The sequence below is a fragment of the Aspergillus alliaceus genome (genome assembly GCF_009176365.1).
Source record: "Aspergillus alliaceus strain CBS 536.65 unplaced genomic scaffold BDW43scaffold_15, whole genome shotgun sequence".
NCBI lineage: Eukaryota > Fungi > Ascomycota > Eurotiomycetes > Eurotiales > Aspergillaceae > Aspergillus > Aspergillus alliaceus.
Window position 1 is genome coordinate 158,917 of NW_022474698.1, and position 19,366 is coordinate 178,282.

The following is a 19,366-nucleotide window of genomic DNA, read 5'->3' on the forward strand; positions in this document are numbered from 1 at the left end:
GAAGAGCTGCAAGACCGACAGGCGTCTACAGACATAGGTGCTGAGAGGCTAGAGACAATCGCGAATTTGCGCCAGCAATTGAATCTAGCACAAGAGCAACTCAAAAAACGGGATGATACTCTTGATGAGACCCTTGCTAAGCTTAAGGAGGTTACTGCGTCTAAGGAGCTACAACTTCGGGAAAAGAATACCGAAATTGATGAACTCAAAGCTCAGATTGACGATCAACTTCTAGAAACCCAGAAGCTTGAAGCGGAGGTAGACCGTGCAAATCGGGAATACCGGACTTTAGAGGACAGGGTCGCCACGCTTGAGGTAAAAAACCGGCCCTTAGAGGAGAAGAACAGTACGCTTGAGGCTGATTTGAGTCGCGCGCAGTCGCAAGTCACTGCGCAGGAAAACGCTCTCAAAGCAATGGCAGCGGATCTCCCCTGGGAGACGAGCCGCAACACGTATGAAGATATCTTGGAACTAATAAATTCCATGCCAATTCGCTCCGAGGCCGTCCCGAAAGACAGTGACTCAGGTGAGCAAGAGCTTGAGCTGCGCGAAGAACTAGCGAAACTGCAAACCGAACTAGAGCAAGCGTCATCAGCTGAAAAGGCACTTGAAGCCCAATTAAAGCGGTCCCAAGAACAAGCCACGGAGGCCCAAACTCTCATTAACTCGATCGAAGGCGAGAATACCCGTTTGTCCAAACGAGTAGAGGAACTTAAATCCAACTTCGACAAGGCCAACCGCGAGCTAAACGAGCTGAAAGACGAGTACTCCGAAGCGCAGGGTACCATCAAGCGTCTCCACGAAGAAAAGAACACACAACAACCCAGCCCTCCCCCCTCCCCTCCAACACAGAAAGCGTCCGACTTAGAAGAAACCCACCAGGCACAACTACGAAGCCTCCAAACCGCCCATGCCACCGCCATCTCGACTCTCCGTGCCGCCCACTCCGACTCAAATCGTAAACTACGGAATCTCCTCGCTACCGCTGAAAAGCGCGAAGGAAAACTAAAGTCCGAGCTCCAAGCATTACGCAGCTCACGCGCGACCCAAGAGAGCGAGATAAAATCTCTCCGTGCAGAGATCAAGGAGCTCGAGAACATCATCACGGCGAAAGACGAAGTAGCTGCGGCAATAGACAAGAAAATCGCCCGATCCGTGGAAACCCGTGAAAAGGTATGGGCGGATCGTGTGAATGCCGCCCTTCGCCAGCGCGACCAATTCGGCAAAGCCTACCTGTACACGGTGGGCCAAAAGGAACTTGGAGAAAACAAGGAGAATTTTGACGATAAAGGACGACCGATGCAGCCGTACCGGTATGCCTATGTGAAGAATGGAAGGAAGAAAGCATGAACTGGACCAACATGACGCTTTGTTAGGTGATTCCTGGTTTGTATCGGCGATTTTGTTCCTGGGTCTGTGTTTGAGACATCTTTTATATTGGTTGGACTTTTCTCTTTTATTGTATAAGAAGGCATTCATCGGGGTTTGGTTTTCCGGGACATTAACATTGAGTGGTGTAATTTATAGTCAATTGAATCCATGGACTAACTTCTTCCTTTTCTCTTCTATATGTTCCCTTTCCCTATGGTATAGAATTCCTATTGTAGCCTTGTCGAGCCTTTGCAATACTGGTCAGCTAACAAGATCCATCTAATAGCTTTTACAATAAATCTGTGTCAACGAGGATTCAGGGCGAAAAGACGGTAGTTTAGACAATAAACAAAAATATCAATTCCGTTAATTCTCGTCTCAACAGTCATCAACTTCAAATAAAAAGACTAATACATGAGCGTTTGGCATCGGTATATTGCTAGTATTTAGACAGGAGAAGATAGAAGAAAGTAGCTCACTCAAAAGACATAGGATCAATAGGTTTGTTTATATCGCTTTTGCTGCCCATACCAGTGGGGTTCTTGTTCCCTGTTTTCTTATCCTTCATCTCTACAGTCTGACCTGCGGACTGAGATAATGATTAGTACCCGGCCATACTCGTACGATTGGTCCCGCGATAAGTGTTGGCATCAGAAACCATGTCCCGGGTTTCATCCACGGATGCTCCTGATTCCCGGATACAATCCAGAGCTCCTGTTGATCCAAGTCCACCACAAGTAGTGCTGCGTGGCCGTCGCGTGCTAGGGTAGTGGATTTCGACATCATTCCTCCGGGACTGAGAGGACATGCGACGCGGTTCATACCGGCCACGGTAGTTGTGCCGGCTTTGCGGTTGATGATAACTTCTGGTATGGCGGGGTACATGCGACTGTTCAAACTGGTAATGTCGACTTTGTCGTCGTTCTTTAGACCGTGCGTTTTGACGGATTTGGGTATCAGGCTCCACCACGGAGGCTCTATGACTGGCTACCCTACCAACAGGATGCCATGCCAGCGGATTTGGTGGGATGATTGTATAACTAGGTTGGCGGCGATGGATGCTACGAGGTATCGGTGCGGTATGCGATGTATTGGATCTGTGTACTTTGAGAGGCGCAGGTAGCACGACCTCGGGTGCATCAGAGGAGCTCGAGGACATTGGCCGGGCCTGGATGCTTGTAAGAGCCTGACCCTCTGGTAACCTTGGCAATTCAGGATCGACAGTGGTAGAAGCCACTCCCTCTTTCTCTTCGGAATCAGTATCAAATTGCTGTCCGGAAGCACCACCCTTGCTTAGTATCTCCATCTGTGGTTGCTCTTCCACATCCCGAGGTGCAGCGGAATCAGCAAGAGCACGAATTTGAGGATCCGCTGATAAAGGCAGTGATATAGGGAAGGCTTTTGGAAGATACTTGCGAAGCGATGATAAGGAAGACTTCTGCCTCTTATGACTAGACCTTGATGAATCTTCTTGACCACTGGGTAGTTCTGCGACGGGACTTTGCATGAATCCCTCACCGATACTTCCTGAAGTTCCAAAAGTGGGTGTGCGAGAGATTGAATAAAAGTTGGTGGTAGATGTACCGTTGTGGATTAGGGTTGAGCCTGATAAGGTCTCGGCATTTTCCGACTCAGGGCTTACATCGAGTCCTGAGTGTTGCTTTTGATGAATTGGTGCAGAGTGCTGGAAATGAGACACGGTAGGTTTCTCGAATAGCTGACCAGTGGATGACGGCCAATGCGGGTCGCGGGCTCCATACGGAGCATTGGGCCCGGGACAAAGATAGAGAATGCCATCCTTCAAGGTATCACTTTCCAGGCTCGAGTTTGAGAAGATGCTCTCATCACAAACCGCTTGCTGTCTGTATACACCTAGCATTGATACATCGTACGGGCGCTCGCAGAGCTCCCTAGAACAGAAGTAGAGACAGGCGGTTATGCTGGTATTTACGAATAAAGTCAGCCAATGAACGCCACTACTCAATGCATAAGCGTTCGTGACTTACAAAGACATAATCGATACAATGACAACCGCCCTGTGAAGAGCACAGCTGACGCCCGTATTCCAAAAGCTACCGTTGGCAGTATCAGGAAGGCACGAAGCTTGTTGCGAAACAACTACTAAGCCTGCCACACTGGCCGCCAGCCATATGATAACAGTCAGTCGCAAAAGATATGTGCAAGCAGTCCGCAACATCGTCTTCTGGCCTTCAAAACCAGAAACTCTGTTATACTGCCACGCAAGAAGACTATGGAGAACAATGAGAGGTACGGTGAAAAAGGACTGAGTATTATAATCAGTACCGAATATTAGAAATTCTTTCAGGGGTATACTGACAGCTACAAGAGTAAGGATCAAGCTCGGGGTCATTTTCGTGTCGACCTCTCTGTTCCCATAGAGATAGAGGACAAGAGCCCACTCAATGACCGATTCCAAAAGCAAGACATAGAGGGAGATGAATATGACGACTTTTGTCCAAGCCCCTCCTCTCGCGGAGTGCATTCGACCATTGGCCATGGTGACCTTCGCCAGGTTAACAATTGAAGCGAGCTGTACTACAGCCTCCACAAGTGTGGACGATGGGCATCCACGGTGAAAGACGACGGGGGTGGGTTGAAAAGTCGGGTAATTTGAGATGGAAGGTAAACGGGGGCTAACGCGACGAGTTGACAGTGATCAGACTTATATTCTTCTTTTTGGGATTGAACGTGTATGTATAAATAAAAATCATGAGGTAGAACTCAAGGGCCCATCAGAGACTAAATGGGAAATGACATCGAGGGCTCAGGCGCGTCAAACACGGATAGAGTGTGAGTGAGAGGGGCTGGAATGTATAGGCAGGAGGCCTGGAAGCAAAATAGTAGGGCTCGCATCTTGTATGGGACGTCATTCCGAGGAATGTAGATTCAATATTCCTCATGGAACGTATAAGGGGGGTCAGTAAAGTCAATTCTTAATCCCTATCCGAGTGCCATAGTGTCTGCTTACATGTACTGAGTTTCGTCGCACTGTCCTATCGATTTTCACTCAATTCATTCTCCTTGATTTAGGTTACGGGACGCATTCCAAGGGGCGATCGCGTGGTGTCCGCACGAATAGAACTGTCGACATAGAGAAGCACTAGTGAGACATATGCTCGGGTAGAATGCAGGGGAAGAAATCAGTTGAAGTGCTGGAATCATGGGATGTAAATGTTCCAGGGGATGAAGGGTGTTTGCAATGAAGGGAGAGTTAAAGAGTCGGAAGTATACAAAGATCGAAGGGAGAGAAAAGAAAGAGGGCGACCCCACGTGATTCAGACCCCTTCAGCACACACATTTAACATACCCTTGCTAGGATGAATTATGTGGTAGTGGCTCTATACATCTAGGTCTATTGATGTCTTGGTCAAAAGCATGAAGGGTTTAATGGACGCGTGGCGCGGACAATCCGGATAGAAATGCTGAATTGTCTGCCTTTGAGGTCAAGATTGACTGGAAACACGGTTTAGGGCGCAGTTTAATAGGTAATGATATTATTATAAGCAGCCTCACGAGGGGTCAACGGATGGAGTCCGATACACTATCCCATACTCAGAGCAGACATATGCCAACACAAACGCAATTCTACACCATGCGTCTACCCCATCAGACTTCAGTGGCATGGAGACGCATTACTCCACTCCCTGAGGCTTTGTTACCAGTCAAGTCTCCGATGTCTGCTGTACTCTCGAAATGTATCGCACCTCCCTCAGCCTTCTGGCTTTTGTATCGCCGAACCAAGCGGTCCACTAATGGCCAACTTCCGTGTTGTTCCCGGTACCGCATTACAACGAACCAGACGATGACCACCAGCCAGTAGAGGTTGTAGGAGATGACAGAACCATAGGTTGCGGAATTTTGCCATCCAAGGATGGCATTGAAAATTCCCCATCCTCCGCCACCATTCACCAGGGGACTGCAGCAATTCACATGCCACACACTTTGGCGGATGTCATAAGATCCAGGACCGGCCCCTGTTTCTCCAGCATCGCCGCCGATGAGATTACTCCATGTATTATTCTCCAAGAACCAAACGCCTCGAGACAAAAGTCCAGCAGCGACCAGGTAGAGTAGACATGTCGAGATGACCATAAATATCTGAAGGGAGGTTTGGTTCCCGCCCCTATGACAGGACGTAAGCTCCATTAGCACAGAGGATTTATTGTCACCGTTCATCCAGATCAAACTCACCGATAAATGATATAGCCCACCACCACACCAGCCAAAATCCCAGTGAATACAGGGAGAGGGAACGCACTGGCAGGGAAGCTGAGACTAACACCCCCGATAAACACCACTGCCTCAAGGCCCTCTCGGAGAACCGTGATCAGGGGTAAGATGAACATGAAATACTTTTGTGTCCATTGCTTGATCTTCTCTCTCATTCTTCCTTGGGACTGGGGTTTTGCCTCTAACGCCTGGGCCAGCTTGACACGCCATTTCTCCTGCAGTTTATTCACCCGCAGGAGGGCTGCTCCCATGACGGTGATGATGACGGCGGCTACTAAGGCGAAGATGCCCTCCCATAGATCCTCTGTACTAGCAAAATGGTCCTTACCGTACCCATAGAAGGCCCCAATCATACCTCCTCCAATACAAAGGCATATAAACAGCCCGATGGCAACTCCCCACCATACCTAAGGACTGTTAATGCGGTCCTCATATATTTTTGCAGGGAGGGGGGATATTCACCTGTTTGACCAGTTTTTTGCGAGTAACAGCATCAGTATCCGATCCCAGTGTCTGCTTGATAAAGGCGAGTAAAACGGAAACAATGATGCTGGTTTCAACGCATTCTCGAAAGCAAATAAAGAATACTTCAGTAAGAAGTTAATCAGACTAGTTTCCTCTATCGACGATAGGGTATAGCGAGGATGAAACAAGCTTCAAGAGGGAATGGGGAAGAGAGAAAGAAATAACACTACCTACTAGGAACTGCAAATACGTCGGTGGTCATGTTGCCTAAGGAGGGGAGAAAGAGGATGAAAGAGGGCTGAAGATCTATCGGAGGACAGGAGAACAAGAACAACGCATAAATACTTGCGGACAGCCCAGCCGTTGATAAGTAAAATAAATAAAAGACAAAAGCAAAAGAGAGCCACTACCAGTCCAAATCGGGGAATAGATTATCTGATTGATTGATTATAACACAACGGGAAGATAATCATAATTAAAGCCAAAAATAAAAAATAAATCCCCCGAGTGAATCCAGTAACCGTAAACGAGGAGTGAGAGGGAAGCGCATGAAGGGATTCGGACTGAAAATATCGTTCCACCCTTTCCCACCACTATTTTCCGTCACGAACTACAGGGTAAAACCTTTCTCAAATGATTGCCTAATGGAAATGAAAATTTTCATATCAATTGATTATTTGATTGGCTTTGGGTGGCCTGAGGTAGGATCTGATAAGTGGGATCAACAATTGAAATACTAGTCTAGAACCCTTAACGAGGGTTAAGCTTCCGCTAAGCCGTATCAGATCATCGCTTGGCTCTTTTCTCTTTTTTCCCTTTGGGTAACATTGAGTGGGCCCATTTAATCTAATTCGAAAGACATTCTAGTACGAATGTGTGCCAGCCTTCCTTCAAACGTTAGGAATGCCCTGTCCTGTCATTTATCTACGCAATGGGCATGAATCATGTTCCACCCACTCCAAAACTCCCCTGTCCCATCCCAACAGCGAGGATAGAGCGTGAGGAACTTTCTCATTTTCTAATCTGTGAGCGCTTCACCGCAAGCTTATCATGCTGCTCTGGTTGGTGGGCTACCTTGTCCACATTCTCGCAGCTCGTGCCAAGACCCTCAATTATGAATGGAACATCACTTGGGTGTCGGCCAATCCAGATGGCTTGCAAGAACGTCCTGTGATTGGGATCAATGGCCAATGGCCCCTTCCCGTGCTCAATTTTACCCTCGGCGATCGAGTGGTCGCCAAGGTATACAACGCGTTGGGTAATGAATCGACCAGTATTCATTGGCATGGCTTTTTCCAGAATGGAACGACTCATATGGATGGTGCTCCAAGTATCACGCAGTGCGACATTGCCCCAGGCTCCACTTTCGTCTATAATTTCACGGTGAGTGGCTTCGATCTATACGGGTCGCTAGATGCCTTAACCATGACTGACGGTACAGGTCGATCAAACTGGTACATACTGGTATCACTCGCATGCTCGGGGGCAGTATCCGGACGGACTACGACAGGCTCTAGTTATCAAAGGCGCTGACGAGCCATATGCGGGTCTCTATGATGAGGAGCGCATCATTACACTATCGGAGTGGTATCATGACCCCATGCCAACACTGCTCAAGCAGTTTATCAGTGTCTTGAATCCTACCGGAGCAGAACCCGTGCCAAAGTCGGCCCTCATGAATGATACTCAGAACTTGACTCTAGCGGTTGAGCCGGGAAAAACTTACCTGTTTCGACTAGTCAACGTGGCGGCTTTCGCAAGCCAGTATTTCTGGATCGAAGGCCATACCATGAAGATTGTGGAGATTGACGGAGTGTGGACCGAACCAGCAGAGGCCAGTATGATTTATATTACCGCCGCGCAACGCTACAGTTTCTTGGTCACAATGAAAAATGACACAAGCAAGAACTATGCTATGGTGGGCAGCATGGATACCGTAAGTTGCACTTCGTCCATTGACCTGCCATATTATTAATCATCTGGTAGGACCTTTTCGATACACTCCCTCCGACACTGAATTACAATGTTACAGGATGGTTGGTCTACGATGAGAAGGCTAACAAGCCCTCTCCGACAGACATCTCATCGTTCGATCCCTACGACGACTTCAACCTTGTACCCGTCGATGGCGAGAAATTATTGGGAGACCCCGACTATACCGTCACCCTGGATCTTACCATGGATAACTTGGGAGACGGTGCTAATTAGTATTATGATCACTTTATAGACTACATTTCCCCACGGCTGACCAGAAGCAGTGCCTTCTTCAACGGCATAACGTATATTATGCCCAAAGTACCCACACTTTACACGGCACTGTCCACCGGATCAGCTGCGACGAATTCTACTATATACGGATACAATACCAACGCCTTCGTGCTGAACAAAGGGGATATTATCGATCTTGTTTTAAACAACGACGACACTGGAAAGCATCCTTTTCATCTTCACGGTCATAATTTCCAAGTCATCGCCCGTAGTGATGAGGATGCAGGCCACTACGATGCCAGCAATCATCCTGCTTTTCCGTCCGTCCCGATGCGACGAGATACTATTTATGTAAAGCCGACAGGGTACTTTGTTATCCGGTTCAGAGCAGATAATCCAGGTAGGGCTCCCAACCCGCATTCATACTTCTGACTGGGTAGCTAACTGATGGCCTAGGAGTATGGATCTTCCACTGTCACATCGAATGGCATATGGACGCTGGCCTTGCCGTCGTTCTAGTAGAAGCACCACTAGAATTGCAAAAAACACTTACAATTCCAGACGACCACTGGCAGGCCTGTGATGCAAGTGATACTCTCAAAGAAGGCAACGCGGCAGGGAATGCAAAGGACTTTTACGATCTAACAGGGGAGAATACCTCAGTTCCACCACTTCCCGCTAGCTTTACGGCCCGAGGCATTGTAGCCTTGGTGTTTAGCTGCATTGCAGCAATTCTAGGCCTGATGAGCATTGTCTGGTATGTATATATACTATCCTTCCCGGCCGTGATTCAACCTATCTTCAATCTCCAATTTGGAGTGAAGTGGTCGTTGTGTACTGACGGATATAGGTACGGTATGGCACCGATTACTAGGACACAACCATCAACCGATGAGAGGCGGGAAGTAGAGAGTAACTAGATGAGTGATATGTCGCTTTCTAACGGAAAACCACATTCTTCCCTCCAATCCTTGACACGGATAGCACTACGTTTAATTCGGAAATCGCTCTTATTTAGAAGCCGTAGAAGAATGACCACGAATGTTTCTAACTGGATACTCCGCCAACGCATAGAATTTTAGTCTAAATAGCAGCAATACACTCAATTTCCACATCTGTATTCAAGGGTAACGTCTTAACAGCCACACATCTAGAAACACGTTAGTATAAAGAATTAAAACCAAACCCTCTCCATGTAAAACAAGAGCCAGCCCGAGGGTAGAGGGCAAACATACGTCCGACAGGGCTTCACATCTCCCCAATACTGCATATACACGGAATTCATCTTGTCGAAGTCACTCATATCAAACAGAAAGACGTTTACCTTGAGGACCTTCGTGATATCGCTACCGGCGGCTTTGAGGACGTGCGAGAGGTTCTTGATGCATTGGTGCTGGTCTTTGTCAGTACCTATCTATGGTTTTATATGGATGCAGTGAAAGCTTTGGAACAGGCACCGTATGAGCTTCGATGTCTCCGTCGACAATCTTGCCGGTTTCTGGATCCATGGCGACCGCACCGGAACAGTATACGACGCCATTGGAGACGATGGCCTAGGAGTAGATTCCCGGGAGAGGCTTGGGTGCTTTCTCGGTGAGGATTGGGATTTTGGTAGCCATATTGTTACATATATATATGTAGTAGTTCTGTATCATGTCTCTACCTGGGTTAGATGTATGGTTAAATTTATATAAATTGAACTAAATGCGGGGAAAGCAAAACAACTCCATTTATCCCCAAAATTTACTTCCAATCTAAACCCACACCCCCACGCCAAACTTCCGACTTCCAATAACATAACTGTCAAACCCCACTTCACTCGAATAATTCTGTAAGATCAGTGGCTAGGAATACCGATAATCAATCAGATTGTCATCGTTTCATCGGCATATCTTCATGCACATACTACTTCGCAAGGTTCCATATCAGGAATATGGCACGGAAACCCCCACGTCCCTTGCGTCGGGATGAAACCCTTAAACCTGGAATGTAACGCTCGGCGAGGGGACGGTAGGGAAACAAAAGGGCACTGAATTTCCACTGACTCATACACCTACTGTGATCCTTGAGTATTCCCTTGGTACAACCCCAGCATTGAAACACCATGTCAATCTCAGCTCCTCAGCCTCCTTATCCTCTCCATCCCTCTGTGAAGGATCTCCTGGATCCTGAATACGTCTCCTTCTACAATCAATATGTCATCAACCAGCAGCAAGTTCATCTCCAGCCCGTCGAAGCCTCCCGGACAAGTGGGGTCTTGATTCCTGGTGGGGGTCCGCTCCTCGAGGTCGGAAAGACGGAGGATATCACCATCAAGCGATGTGCGACACAGGGTCCGGAGATCTGGGTACGCGCATACACGCCAGCTGGGGAAACACCAGAGGGAGGTTGGCCAGTAATGCTGTATTTCCACGGAGGTGGATGGGTACTGGGGAATATCAACACGGAGAACCCGGTGTGTACAAATCTATGTGTGAGGGGGAATTGCGTCGTCGTTACGGTCGATTATAGGTACACGCACCTTCATGATCTCAGATATAACTGAAGCTGACTATGGAGTTAGGCTCGCCCCAGAAAACCCCTTCCCCGCAGCTGTTCATGATTGTTGGGAAGCGCTTCTCTGGTTGATTTCTGACGGACCATCTCGCCTCTCTATTAGCACTACCAAAATGGCGACCGGTGGCTCCTCGGCGGGGGGCAATCTAGCAACAATCATTACTCACAAAGCCCTAACACTCTCACCACCTGTCCACTTCCTTGCTCAGCTGCTTTCCGTCCCGGTGACTGATAATACAGCGACGGTGGAAAACAATGAATCCTACAGATTATACGAACACACGCCGGCCCTCCCAGCTGCTAAGATGATCTGGTACCGCGATCACTATCTGCCGAATCATGCGGACCGTACAAATCCCGAGGCAAGCCCCTTGTTCTACAATGGCGATTGGTCGAAGCTGCCAAGGGCACTAGTCATGGTTGGCGAGTTGGATGTGCTTCGGACGGAGGGAGAGCAGTATGCTGAGAAACTGAAGAAAGCTGGAGTGAAGGTTGATTTGCAGGTCATGAAGGGCATGCCGCATCCCTTTTTGGCGATGGACAAGGCATTGAAGGAGGGGAAAAGGTCCATTACGTTGATGTGTGATCTGTTGGCGGAGGTGTTTTGGTCCTAGTCATACTTCATAGAGTCGTTATCATTATATATATTGGCTAACATATTCGCAATTTATATAGATGACATACGCAAAACGTTCACCAGCAGGACCCCTATAAAAAAATATGGTAGAGAAAGAAAACAGAAAGAAACCTGCCGCAATCACATTATTTGGAGCTAGTCGGGCCATTGTTAGGTATATCAATGACCAGTCAAGTTCGAAAAGTACATTACAGAATCCAGTCCTCCTCTCCGCAGTACTCTATCCCTCGTAGTTTCCAAAGGTGATCAAATTAATCATCAACGTCCTTCAGATCATTCTCTTTCCCGAACTTTTCGTACCCCTCCTAAGACTGGGGTTTGAATTCCACCGGCCACGGAGCAAACGGCGTGCCCGTGTGCTCAAAATTTTCGAGCCGCTGCTGTGCAGAGGCCGAAATTTGTTAATGCTATAGACATTGATTTGATGAGCAGAGCTCTTTACATGGAGACCCCAGTTTCACGTGGCCCGAACGTTCAAAGGCTGTGTGTTGATGGAATTATCCCTCCATCGGCAGACGATCTCGATCTAGCCTTCGACGTCGCAGGGGAGTTGAAAATGCCAAGTGCACCAGACCCATTTATATTCCTAGGAGAGGTTCTCGATTAGAATGGTATGCCAACTGGAACCCCCGTCGGCTGACAGTTCCACGCTCTCTGGCCATCTACCGCCACCCGAACATGCCCAGCCTTTACAGTAGATCTTACAATTATAGATGACGGCCTGTTTGTTCCTGGGAGACATGATTACTGAGATTACTGGCATCTCCTGAATCTGGATACCGTCGGTCGGTCGCTAGTTGTACTTCCCTTCTTGCTGAGGAAGTATAGGTACTCCTTGCTCTGGACAGAAGCACGGCTTGGGTTCTTGATTGCTTTTAATGCGGTATAGCTATTTGACACTTCGGGTGCATAATTACTCATATCAATATTAGAATAAGCACTGTCCGCAACTCGTTAGATATTCCAAAGCAAAGAGAGCCAGCTATCGTTTCATGGACTTCACTAAGGCTGACAGTTTGTAGACAATCGGTGTACCCTTTCGGGATATCACCATCGTGAGTTCCCATACATATTTAATGCCCGTGAGACTCGCATAGGATTCGCTAGGTAGTGATGAGGAGCGTAGAAGGAGAAGCCTATGAGGTTCGTCTGACCTGTTAGACATCATGGTAAACCGGCCGTACGGTTCACAAACTCTGGTTAGTAAGTCTTGGAGCCTCGCGAGCCTACACTGCCATTGTCCTTAGTACGGCTATGTCATGTTACGTGGTGTTATTTCTAGCGAAATTGACTTGTTTCGTGTCTGGAAAAGATCCTTGTATGTGCTACCTGCTACTCCATACCCCGAAAGCCTAGGCAAGGAACTTTGGAAACCGATAATTTCTTTGTAAGACGTGAAAACTAAAGTATCCCTAGCCTGCTGCTTTATTTCTGGGAGCAATGATCCTGCGCCATAAACTCCAACTGGGCGTTGAATTCCTCGGTACTCAGGCGCAGGTGTCCTTTCCTCATTCTGTGGATGCTAGGACAACATGGCTGTTCTGACAGATTTGCAAGCGAGGGATAGGGTTGAGATCAGCTTTCCTCTCGATGGGTAGACAAAACTGGATAAGTACGATTGCGAATATTCCAAGACTATTAGGTAAGTTGACCGTCATCCCCTGCATATCGGCATGTTGAGGAGCTCGTTATTGGTACGCAGCAAAGGATGTCCGCCCAGTTGTTGCCCTATATCCCCACAGATCTTTACCAAGAAAGCCCTATTCAACATTCATTAGCGGATGTAGGTCCACATTCTTGGTATTTGGGATCGGTCGGGGATTTCCTCTGGTTGGGTTCCTATATCAATGGCATGATGATTGGCTTCGTGTGTATATATATGTATGGACAAGAAACCAAATCTCAGAGTAAAAATATGCTACGTTATTAAGACACAAAGGCCACTTAAGACTAGAGTTTCAATATCTCCCTACTCTTTCATATCCTACTATATCCCATTGCCAGGGTTGGAATCCTAATGCATGTTCACCTTTCTTTCCCTCTGTCACCTGTCTCTCATGTAGCAGCAGCATGTAGTTTTATTCGCCATTACCATGCACTCGTCCAAAGCAATAATACTTTCATCTTTACTTCATGTACCTAGCTTGGGGAGCCTGATACTAGGGCCTATCGGAGAACTAGACCCATTAAGTCCTCTAATACATACTGCCTAAGGTATAGGTGAACTGGGCAAAGGGGCACCCAAGAATTGTCTCTCCTCCTAGGCGCTATCCATGAGGTCCAAGATGATAAGATCAGACCTCCCTCCAGTGTGGAAGAGCCTTCTCTCGTATATCATCTACTCCCAGTCGCGGCAATTCCTCGTTGCTCCAGACAGCTATCGACCTGGTGGCGCAGGGCCTGGTACCGACTAAGATTCTCGACCTAATTTGCAGCTTCACGGACCTGGAAATCAATACAGAGGTTAATAAAAACCCTCGGGAGCCGGAAACGCCAATATATCCCAGAAAGTATCCCGAGGACGCGCCCTGTGATGTAGATGAGGGCAAGCTTCGATCAGCATTCTATATACCATCTGGTTTCTCCTATGGTGCGAACGGCAAACAACCCGTCCTATTGGTGTCTGGAACCGCCTGTCCAACGGCTCAATTTATCGATGGGGGTTAACGAATCTGCTGGCGCAAAAAGAATTTGCAGATCCGATGTGGGTCAACCTCCTGGGGATTTCCCTAGAAGACTTTCAGACAAACGCTGAGTATATTGCTTATGCTATCAACTACATCTCAGGAGTGTCCAACAAATCCCCGATAGGAGTGATTAGCTAGTCGCAGGGGGACTTACTACGCAATGGGTGCTGAAGTACTGGCTGTCCACACGCGGTGTAGTGAGCGACTTCATACCCATCAGCTCCGACTTCCACGGCACACTGTTGGAGGGAAATTGCATTGATCCCAGTCAGATGTGCACGCCCGCCATAAAGCAACAGGGGTATGAGTCAAATTTCGTACACGCACTGCGCGCCAACAATGGTGACTCGGCGTATGTGGCTACCACGAGCATGTACTCCGGTGTCGATCTGATTGTCCAGCCACAGACGGACCCCGATGCCTCTGCTGCGTTATACGATGTGAGAAAGGTGGGCGTGACGAATGTGAAAGCTCGAATATTTTGTCCCGGGAAGCTGGCAGGGAGCTTTTATTTCCATAAAACCATGTTGGCTAGTCCTGTCTCTTGCGCGCTCGTTGTCGATGCTCTAAAGCATGACGGACCTGGAAGTTTGAAACGTATTGGTCCACAGTCTGTGATCAGCTGCTGGTACTGGGACCTACATTGAAAGATCTACCGGGCTCAGAGACGATGGCTATATTATATTCTATGATTAATGTGATGACATATAAGCGAATTGGGTATGCAGAGCCGCCATTGAAAGAATATGTCCGACGGCCTGGATGGTAAGTAGCACTAATAGATATATATTAGAGAGTGAATTCAGGAAACAAAAGTTGGAATGGCGTTTCTGTACACTTCAAACGGAGGGTTTGAAGAGCGACAGTGTCACTAACAGCAATACGGACTTCGTACGAGAGCAGTGATTTGTTCCCTTAAGGAGACCAGTTCATGGGAGCATTGGTGGCTGGCCAATCAATCAACACACTATAGGACATTAAAAAAACTGTTACGTTAATTTAACATCGCGACTTAGTAAAATCATAGTAGTCAATAGCCTCTCGCCTAGGGGCAACTCTTTAGAATCTCGGCCCATCATTAATGCTGAGCGCTTAATGAGCTCATACTGTACGTACAAGGTTATATAACTCACCGGTTAATTGAGAACCGTGGGGTCGGTGTAGCTTTCACGCTGGTCTGCTGCTAACCCTTAGAGCGGCTCTGATATAATAGCGTGCGGAGTAGTAGACTTTGGATGTTGTACATATTCGATAACTACATGCTGAGTACTATACTGATAAAGTATTTAAGAAATATGAGAGGACTACTAGGTGTTTTTCTAGTTATTTTGTAAGATATATTTGTTCCAACTTGTCCATAACCCGTTTTAAGACCCCCGTATACGAAGTACAACCTGTTTATTACTACTGCCTTCGGATTTAAGTAAATCAAAATGACCGAAAGAGGTAAGGTAGAAAGAGGAGGTAGCATCCCATTGTTGTATATCTAGAGTAATAACTAATATAAGAGGAGGCTCTTAGATTGAGAACAATGGAAGACACAAACTAGTCCAGGAGATAATAGGTGGGAAATCTTCCATCGGCTATGATCACCTCCGATGTTGCCTAATCCTCCTGCCCTGAGGACTAAATTTCATTGTTTTTCCTGGCACGGACGATGGACTCGCTCTTTTCTTTCCCAATGAAAGGTCTGTACCTAGCCCCCTGTACTAATGATGTGGAAATTGGAGTCGGACTAAGGAAGTCAAAGAACGCCTTTTCCTACTGGATGGATAGAGGGAAAATTAGACTAGTCGATAGCGTGATGTAACGCTCCCATTCAATCCAATTCTCAAAATTTCCCGGTATATCTCTTCAGGTGTGCTCTTTTATTCGGTAGAACCTCAACAAGTATATACAGTATGTATGACTGATTGTGAAACCAAACCAGTAATCGTGCAAGGTCGAAATTGAATAGATTTTATTCATGTCGATCTCGATGATCCGGTCGTTGTTCCGGACGAGGTCCGGCAATCATGGAAGTTTGTGACTTTTTAGAAGTCACTGGACGCCCACCTGACATCAGGCCAGGGAAGGAGCTGGGCCACGTTGATTGGTGTTCCTGACAATCCCTGTTAGTTCCACTAGACCAGATCAGGTAAGTGCCCAAAGCGCGCTAGACTAGATTAAGGACGATTCACGAAACTCCGAGAGCTTTGCCTACTGCTTGTATGTAAATAATTGTAAAAGTTCGGTATCATACCGAAAACCTACTCATTCAATCTAATTTGGTCACTCGAAAATTTTGAGTCCATACCGGACCGAGATGCTACTTCAACTGACTACCTCCTACTACTAGTACTACACTATCTCTACCACCACTACTCGCATGCACCCAACCCTGCACTACGCCGCGTTATTTTCCCTTACTGTGTATCATTGGGTCGAGAATCTTGAACCCACGCCAGTAAAAGTATTATCCCCACAATTCTACTTTGCTTTCGAATGAAGGAAGAGAAGAGATTATGTGTACTCGGTAGTATGCCTGGTTTGGCCCCTCTCCTGCCTAACGCACGCCCACCGACTGACAACCTTTAGGAAATTTAGACCCTGGTAATGCGGCTCTACGGCGGAACCACCGCCGTTCGCTCGAATCATCGTGAGCTCGCTATTCAACGGCAATTTCCGATGTGCACCTATTTCCTCTTTCTGGAGCCACTCAGAGCCTTCCATGGTTCAAAGAATTTAGTGCTCTACTATCGAGCTCCTCACTAGCACCTGCTTTTACTGGAATAGGAAAATTTTCCTCCAACCTATCGAATGCGCTAAGGCATGGAGGCATGAACATTTCCTGATTTGCCGGGTTACTCGTCCCTAGACGCTCCGTTCTGGTAGCACCATGCAAGTGGTAGTGAGGCGACGGGAGATTGGCTGCTTGCTGGCCCCCTGGATGCTCTCGTATATAGTCTACTCCCGCTGCTCATGATTCCATTTCTGTCAGTCCTGTGGCTTTGCTCGCGGTGACCCTCCAAGCAGACGTGTGTCTGCGTCCTTTCATTGATTTATTCTACGCTCGTTCTCTAGCCTTGGCCGACTACAAGTCCGACCTGCAGTCATTCCTTTTAAATCATGGTCTTCAGCAAGAGCCTCGCCGTTGCCTCGGCGGTCTCAGCCGTGTCTCCTTTTGCACATGCTTTCAACGCACAGGCAAAGTCAAATATTGCGGTCTATTGGGTATGTATGCCCCATCAGAGGATATTGCCAACATAGCATTTACTGATTATGCTATAGGGCCAAGGGGATAACCAGGCGCGCCTCAGTCATTTCTGCCAAGACACTTCGCTAGATATCATCAACATTGGATTCGTCAATATATTTCCAGACCAGGGTGCTGCCAATTGGCCTGGCAGTAACTTTGGCAACCAATGCAATGGACTGACCTACGAGATTGGTGGTGTCAAGACGGAATTACTCTCGGGCTGCCATCAGATTATGGAAGACATTCCTATCTGTCAGGCAGCGGGCAAGAAAGTTCTCTTGTCTTTAGGGGGCGCCACTCCTGACAACCAGAAAATCCTTTCGACAAAGAGCGCTATTGGTTTCGCCGAGTTCCTCTGGGCATCCTTCGGACCAGTGGACGATGCTTGGGTGGCATGGGGCGGTCCTCGTCCGTTTGGCAATGTATCTGTTGACGGTTTCGACTTCGATATAGAGCACAACGGTGGATTTGGTATGTTCTGATGCTTGCTTGTCCAAGGACCTTTTGCACGCATTCTGGAGACTAATTGATCTCAGGCTACGCATCTATGGTCACTCGTTTCCGTGAGCTTTTTGCCGAGAAACCAGACCAGAAATTCTACCTGTCCGGTTCTCCTCAATGTCATCTCCCCGATAAACAACTGGGCCTCGCGATCGCAACATCCGCATTTGACTTTGTATGGGTGCAGTTCTACAACAATGATGACTGTTCTGCACGTAACTTTGTCGGTGGCGAGGGGTTCAACTTCGACGCTTGGGTCGACATCATCAAGTCTGGCGGAAACCCGGATGCGAAGCTCTTCGTCGGTCTGCCTGGCAGTAAAGCTGCGGCACTTGATGGGTACTATTTGCCTCCTGATGAGGTCAAGCCTTTAGCTTCTAAGTATATGAAGCTGTATCCTGATACTTTTGGGGGTATTATGGTTTGGGAGGCGACTCAATCTGACCGGAACCAGATCAATGGGACTAGCTACGCAGGCAATATGAAGAGAATACTGACTGAGCTTGATCCTACGCCTCCCGCTCCGACGACACCTCCTTCAAGCTCCCCTAATGTATCGAGCACCCCTATTCGGTCCAGTACCCCAGTTAGCTCTCTAACACCATCGCCTTCAACTACACCTGCTCAGTCTAGCACGCCTGTCGCTTCTTCGACCTCGTTGGTCTCTAGTACACCCGTTCGTTCCAGCACGCCTATTGTATCAAGTGCTCCTGCCCACTCTGGCACAGCTTCTTCAACCCCGTTGATGTCTAGCAGCCCGGTTCACTCCACTACACCAGTCCACTTTAGTACTCCTCTTATACCAAGTACTTCTACTCGCTCAAGTTCTCCTGCCACTCTGGCACAGCTTCTTCAACCCCGTTGGTATCTAGTAGCCGAGTTCGTTCCAGCACACCAGCTCAGTCCAGCGCCCCAGCTCACTCAAGCACTCCTATTGTGTCAAGTGCTCCTGCCCACTCTGGCACAGCTTCTTCAACCCCGTTGGTGTTTAGCAGCCCAATTCACTCTAGTACACCAGTTCACTCTAGTACTTCTCTTATACCAAGTACTTCTACTCAGTCCAATACACCTGTGCAGTCCAGCACACCTCTCCATTCAAGCACTCCTGTCCAGTCAAGGCCCCCGTCATCTTCCAGCATATCTGATCAATCGAGTACCCCAATTAGGTCTGCAACCACGTCAACGGCTCTTGTTCCAGACCAGTCGTCTACTCCGGCCACATCTCTGACACAATCGGGTCCTGGAACGATTGTTCACTCTAGCTCGCCTATCAGCTCCATGGCATCTTCAGTATCCGGAACACCCATGAGCTCGGGCTGGGCAATTCCCTCGGCAACGCCGATTCATTCTGGGACGCCAATCTCTTCTGGAGAGCTTTCCTCATCGAGCGCTCCAACTGCTACCAGCTCATCGGTCACTCCAACGGAGCCAGGCCCGTCAAGTTCAGCAGCA

At 47.9% G+C, this 19,366-nt stretch overlaps 7 protein-coding genes across 7 annotated transcripts; 4 read left to right on the top strand and 3 right to left on the bottom strand.

The window, feature by feature from the left end:
- Positions 1 to 1,707: 1,707 nt before the first annotated feature.
- BDW43DRAFT_272519 (uncharacterized protein) lies at positions 1,708 to 4,634 on the bottom strand. The gene is made up of 4 exons (XM_032041550.1): positions 4,361 to 4,634; positions 3,710 to 4,299; positions 3,378 to 3,655; positions 1,708 to 3,311 (listed from the first exon to the last, which is right to left on the bottom strand). Exons 2-4 carry the CDS (start codon positions 3,887 to 3,889, stop codon positions 1,973 to 1,975), a joined length of 1,797 nt encoding a protein of 598 aa, XP_031901512.1. The 5' UTR covers positions 3,890 to 4,299; positions 4,361 to 4,634; the 3' UTR covers positions 1,708 to 1,972.
- A 266-nt stretch (positions 4,635 to 4,900) lies between these two features.
- BDW43DRAFT_51503 (FTR1 family protein) lies at positions 4,901 to 6,626 on the bottom strand. Its single transcript, XM_032050171.1, has 4 exons — positions 6,322 to 6,626; positions 6,085 to 6,209; positions 5,584 to 6,029; positions 4,901 to 5,515 (listed from the first exon to the last, which is right to left on the bottom strand). Exons 1-4 carry the CDS (start codon positions 6,347 to 6,349, stop codon positions 4,999 to 5,001), a joined length of 1,116 nt encoding a protein of 371 aa, XP_031901513.1. The 5' UTR covers positions 6,350 to 6,626; the 3' UTR covers positions 4,901 to 4,998.
- Positions 6,627 to 6,936: 310 nt separating this feature from the next.
- fetC (putative ferrooxidoreductase Fet3) lies at positions 6,937 to 9,919 on the top strand. Its single transcript, XM_032041551.1, has 8 exons — positions 6,937 to 7,470; positions 7,529 to 8,023; positions 8,074 to 8,294; positions 8,346 to 8,695; positions 8,752 to 9,052; positions 9,146 to 9,445; positions 9,531 to 9,688; positions 9,753 to 9,919. Exons 1-6 carry the CDS (start codon positions 7,138 to 7,140, stop codon positions 9,213 to 9,215), a joined length of 1,770 nt encoding a protein of 589 aa, XP_031901514.1. The 5' UTR covers positions 6,937 to 7,137; the 3' UTR covers positions 9,216 to 9,445; positions 9,531 to 9,688; positions 9,753 to 9,919.
- BDW43DRAFT_51518 (putative L-PSP endoribonuclease family protein Brt1) lies at positions 9,297 to 9,921 on the bottom strand. Its single transcript, XM_032050172.1, has 3 exons — positions 9,753 to 9,921; positions 9,531 to 9,688; positions 9,297 to 9,445 (listed from the first exon to the last, which is right to left on the bottom strand). The coding sequence occupies exons 1-3, from the start codon at positions 9,801 to 9,803 to the stop codon at positions 9,379 to 9,381; spliced, it is 276 nt and encodes a 91-aa protein (XP_031901515.1). The 5' UTR covers positions 9,804 to 9,921; the 3' UTR covers positions 9,297 to 9,378.
- Positions 9,922 to 10,375: 454 nt separating this feature from the next.
- Positions 10,376 to 11,553, top strand: BDW43DRAFT_272537 (alpha/beta hydrolase). The gene is made up of 2 exons (XM_032041552.1): positions 10,376 to 10,806; positions 10,859 to 11,553. The coding sequence occupies exons 1-2, from the start codon at positions 10,400 to 10,402 to the stop codon at positions 11,463 to 11,465; spliced, it is 1,014 nt and encodes a 337-aa protein (XP_031901516.1). The 5' UTR covers positions 10,376 to 10,399; the 3' UTR covers positions 11,466 to 11,553.
- Positions 11,554 to 13,078: 1,525 nt separating this feature from the next.
- Positions 13,079 to 14,944, top strand: BDW43DRAFT_299400 (uncharacterized protein; the record flags this gene model as incomplete). The annotated part of the gene is made up of 6 exons (XM_032044714.1): positions 13,079 to 13,082; positions 13,276 to 13,369; positions 13,837 to 14,123; positions 14,186 to 14,301; positions 14,349 to 14,772; positions 14,826 to 14,944. 6 exons carry the CDS (start codon positions 13,079 to 13,081, stop codon positions 14,942 to 14,944), a joined length of 1,044 nt encoding a protein of 347 aa, XP_031901517.1.
- Positions 14,945 to 17,085: 2,141 nt separating this feature from the next.
- On the top strand, positions 17,086 to 19,342 carry chiA1 (class III chitinase ChiA1). Its single transcript, XM_032050173.1, has 3 exons — positions 17,086 to 17,388; positions 17,446 to 17,884; positions 17,950 to 19,342. Exons 1-3 carry the CDS (start codon positions 17,284 to 17,286, stop codon positions 19,140 to 19,142), a joined length of 1,737 nt encoding a protein of 578 aa, XP_031901518.1. The 5' UTR covers positions 17,086 to 17,283; the 3' UTR covers positions 19,143 to 19,342.
- Positions 19,343 to 19,366: the final 24 nt, after the last annotated feature.

Bases quoted from the DNA above. Each gene is read 5' to 3' on its own strand.
- BDW43DRAFT_272519 (XM_032041550.1), bottom strand. From the start codon at position 3,889: ATGGCCAATGGTCGAATGCACTCCGCGAGAGGAGGGGCTTGGACAAAA. The intron at 3,656-3,709 runs GTCAGTATACCC...TATAATACTCAG, and splicing joins TGATCCTTACTCTTGTAGCT to TCCTTTTTCACCGTACCTCT. The intron at 3,312-3,377 runs GTAAGTCACGAA...CGTAAATACCAG, and splicing joins ATTGTATCGATTATGTCTTT to CATAACCGCCTGTCTCTACT.
- BDW43DRAFT_51503 (XM_032050171.1), bottom strand. From the start codon at position 6,349: ATGACCACCGACGTATTTGCAGTTCCTA. The intron at 6,210-6,321 runs GTAGGTAGTGTT...TTCTTACTGAAG, and splicing joins CGACGTATTTGCAGTTCCTA to TATTCTTTATTTGCTTTCGA. The intron at 5,516-5,583 runs GTGAGTTTGATC...GTCCTGTCATAG, and splicing joins GTGGGCTATATCATTTATCG to GGGCGGGAACCAAACCTCCC.
- fetC (XM_032041551.1), top strand. From the start codon at position 7,138: ATGCTGCTCTGGTTGGTGGGCTACCTTGTCCACATTCTCGCAGCTCGT. The intron at 8,696-8,751 runs GTAGGGCTCCCA...CTGATGGCCTAG, and splicing joins GTTCAGAGCAGATAATCCAG to GAGTATGGATCTTCCACTGT. The intron at 9,053-9,145 runs GTATGTATATAT...TGACGGATATAG, and splicing joins GGCCTGATGAGCATTGTCTG to GTACGGTATGGCACCGATTA.
- BDW43DRAFT_51518 (XM_032050172.1), bottom strand. From the start codon at position 9,803: ATGGATCCAGAAACCGGCAAGATTGTCGACGGAGACATCGAAGCTCAT. The intron at 9,689-9,752 runs GTGCCTGTTCCA...GACAAAGACCAG, and splicing joins GAGACATCGAAGCTCATACG to CACCAATGCATCAAGAACCT. The intron at 9,446-9,530 runs GTATGTTTGCCC...ACGTGTTTCTAG, and splicing joins GATGTGAAGCCCTGTCGGAC to ATGTGTGGCTGTTAAGACGT.
- BDW43DRAFT_272537 (XM_032041552.1), top strand. From the start codon at position 10,400: ATGTCAATCTCAGCTCCTCAGCCTCCTTATCCTCTCCATCCCTCTGTG. The intron at 10,807-10,858 runs GTACACGCACCT...CTATGGAGTTAG, and splicing joins GTCGTTACGGTCGATTATAG to GCTCGCCCCAGAAAACCCCT.
- chiA1 (XM_032050173.1), top strand. From the start codon at position 17,284: ATGGTCTTCAGCAAGAGCCTCGCCGTTGCCTCGGCGGTCTCAGCCGTG. The intron at 17,389-17,445 runs GTATGTATGCCC...ATTATGCTATAG, and splicing joins CAAATATTGCGGTCTATTGG to GGCCAAGGGGATAACCAGGC. The intron at 17,885-17,949 runs GTATGTTCTGAT...AATTGATCTCAG, and splicing joins AGAGCACAACGGTGGATTTG to GCTACGCATCTATGGTCACT.